At 27.5% G+C, this 3,365-nt stretch overlaps 2 protein-coding genes across 2 annotated transcripts in view; both read left to right on the top strand.

Moving 5' to 3' along the window:
- LOC105624835 (5'-nucleotidase domain-containing protein 3) overlaps positions 1-2,169 on the top strand; it is a 6,832-nt gene extending 4,663 nt beyond the window's left edge. The window contains exons 4-8 of the mRNA XM_012206187.1: positions 37-177; positions 241-398; positions 490-676; positions 795-935; positions 1,052-2,169. Of these exons, the coding sequence (XP_012061577.1) occupies positions 37-177; positions 241-398; positions 490-676; positions 795-935; positions 1,052-1,408 (984 nt within the window). The 3' untranslated portion in view covers positions 1,409-2,169. The remainder of the gene's footprint in view (positions 1-36; positions 178-240; positions 399-489; positions 677-794; positions 936-1,051) is intronic.
- A 1,029-nt stretch (positions 2,170-3,198) lies between these two features.
- Positions 3,199-3,365, top strand: part of LOC105624847 (IQ domain-containing protein G-like) — a 2,238-nt gene continuing 2,071 nt past the window's right edge. Inside the window, exon 1 of the mRNA XM_012206199.1 lies at positions 3,199-3,273. Coding sequence (XP_012061589.1) covers positions 3,199-3,273 — 75 coding nt within the window. The remainder of the gene's footprint in view (positions 3,274-3,365) is intronic.

Below are 3,365 nucleotides of genomic sequence, written 5' to 3' on the forward strand. Positions count from 1 at the left end.
TTAGAATATTCTAAATTCTGACATTTATTTGTTCAGGATGCTGTACATCGCTCGAAAATGGTACAATTAGCCGATTTGTTTTCGGTACCGGAAATATGTCTATTGTGTAACGTCACGGAATATTTTCTACAGAATCACATTGATTATCATCCAGAGATACTGTTCAGAGACGTTAAGGTGAGCAATCAAAATGTAAGCTTGCTAATTGCTATCGTAATGAATTTTATATAATATTTATAGAACTCTGTGCAAAGTTGTCATCCTATAATGCACCGATTAGTAGTGGAAAATGTATCTGAATACTTGGAACAGAATAAAGATTTAAGGAGATTTTTCGATCGACTTCGAAATGCCGGCAAAAAAACGTTTCTGGTCACAAACAGTCCTTTTCATTTCGTGTATGTTTCTCAAGTATTAGCAATCTTAAATTAAACAAAATCTATTATATATATAATAATTATTATATAATAATTGACATGACTTTTACAGTAACAACGGAATGCAATTTTTGGTTGGCGAAAATTGGAAGAATTACTTCGACGTAGTAATTGTTCAAGCGAGAAAACCAAAATTTTTCACTGAAGAAACGCGCCCCTTGAGAATCTATGACGAAGTTAAACAGACGCAACTATGGGATAGAGTTACTAAACTCAACAAGGGTATCATATATCTTGAGGTAATTCTCTATTTTGAAAAATTATATATTTTTTAATTAATTATAAATTTTAAAAAATTATATATTTATGATTATATAATATACTAAGTAATACTGTATTAACCATGAAAACACTTAGGGAACAGTTAAACAGTTGCAAGATATGACCGGATGGCGAGGACATCAAGTATTGTATTTTGGTGATCACCCATACAGCGATCTGGCGGACGTGACTTTAGAACATGGCTGGCGAACGGGGGCAATTATAAAAGAATTGACGGTAATTAAACAATATTTTTATTAATCTTTTTTGAAACTAATATGTTTTCAAAAGAATATTGATACGCTGAATTTAGTAGATGTGACCATATGTATAATACATAAATTGCATTACAGCACGAAATCGAAACCTTGAATGATCCAAAATTCAAAGAAAATGCGAACTGGCTCCAAATGTTAACCGGTTTAATTGAGGAACATCAGGATTATGAAGGACCTAAAGTACAAAATGAACTGGACGAATGGATGAGAGAACGGGATCAATTAAGAAACGAAATTAAATCTGTTTTCAACGAACAATTCGGCTCAGTGTTTAGAACATATCATAATCCGACTTATTTTTCTAGAAGACTGTTTAGATTCGCTGATATCTATATGAGCTCGATTACAAACCTATTAGAATACTCCACAAGTCATACGTTTTATCCTAGGAGAGGTGTAATGCCTCACGAGTATACTAGTTATTTCGTATAAAATGTCTATGTTTTTAGAAATATTTATTGTTCTTATGTAAACGCTTTTAGGGCGTACAATATTTTACAGAGAATAGTATTTTCGAGAAAAGTATGTATTCGACATTATAATATAAAGCCTTCGTAACAGAGAATTTCCGTTCGCAATACTTCCGCCTTATTATTAGATATGCATGCATAATTCACATGTATATGCAATGTGAATCTATATCGATCACCATTAATGCGCTTTTACAGCCGCGTAGTTACAGGTAATCTGCATCGAAATGTAATGTATGTAAACGTGATAAAACGAACGGGCGTAGAGATTACGAAGGCTGTTACGTTATTATTATTATTATTATCATGACAATAGCTGTATTATGTAAAATGAAGTTGTAAGGAGTAAATGTACAGAATAGGAAAAGTTAAGCGATTATACACAAAGTATTATTGAGCTACGAAACTTATAACATATTTTAAGATTTAATAATTAAAGTTTATTTTTCGTAAATGATATAAGGAAAAGAGATAATGTGCTTTTGCGTAATTAGAAAGAGATAACTTTTGAAGAGTATATTATAAGATCATGTTAATATTCAATTATTTTTGCAAAGAGATTGTATATTTACTGTTAGCGTATATAAATAAATTATAAATTTAAAATTTAACTTGTAATATATTTATGAATATGCTGTATATCTTCATGAACAAATACAATGTATTGCATGTAATTCGATATTCAACCGAAATTTATAAATTAAATTAAAACTCACAATTGAATTGGCATTATTAGCTTTCTACTAAATTCTTTATTTAATCTTATTCTTCCTACAAGAAAGTATGCATTAAAAATTAAACAAACATTTGTTTGGTTAAAGTTTAAACACATCTATTTAAAATGAAAATTTATTTTCTTTACAAATTTAATTATATTTTGTATAGAATGACTTGATACAATCACAGATATTTTTAGCATATTCAAAAATCATTAAGATAACTGTGTTCAAAAATATTTAAATATTTATGAAAAATATTAAAATATATTTACTGTATGTAGACGAAATATATTACTGTTGCTAAATATCTTTATTTTCAATACAAATGATGTTTCTACGTAAACATCAAGAACAAAAATATTTTTCCATCTCTATTACGAATATATTTATTGATTCTGTTTTGTTTCTGAATTGCCAATACACTTTCAAATTTTCACGAACTTGACACATCAAAAAATTAGCAATATGACTTGGGAAGAGATTAAACCAAAGATTTCAGTACCAATATTTTGTATACTCACGCTTTGCACATTTTTAGCAGATATTCTAATTGACAAGAAAAAATAAGGAATAGAAAATAATAATAATAATAAGGTTTGTATAAATACGATTGAATTTCTAACAGCAATTATTTCTGATATAAACAAAACATATATCTTGATTTCATACTACCATAATTTGTAGGAAAATAACTATTCATAGTCTATATATTCATCTATATAATTCTAAACAGATATAAGTAATATCAACTTATTCTAATATTTATACGCATTTCTAGAAATATAATTTAATTATATTAATTAATTCTCTTTCTCAAGTTTTTATTTGTCTTCGCGTTTTATATAAAATGATATAATATTATGTACGTTTGCCATCCCGATATGATGATAAATGAACTGAAAATAACTCAAAGATAAACAAACATTTCAAAAAGAAATTGCTCTAAATAGATTATCATCGATAACTTTTCAACAAGCTCGTAGAAACATAATGTATTGATGATGAGTCAACAAACGAACACACCATAGAGAAAATGCTGAAAAAGTCCACTGACATGTTCATCCAAAATTTAAACGAAATCTCTAAGATAGATGTTAAGGATAAAAAAGTAAGTAACATTATCGTGATACACGAATTAATTTGTTAAAATTAATTTAAATTATATGTATATATATATATATATATATATATATATATATA

This window comes from Atta cephalotes (genome assembly GCF_000143395.1).
Source record: "Atta cephalotes unplaced genomic scaffold scaffold00090, whole genome shotgun sequence".
Classification (NCBI taxonomy): domain Eukaryota; kingdom Metazoa; phylum Arthropoda; class Insecta; order Hymenoptera; family Formicidae; genus Atta; species Atta cephalotes.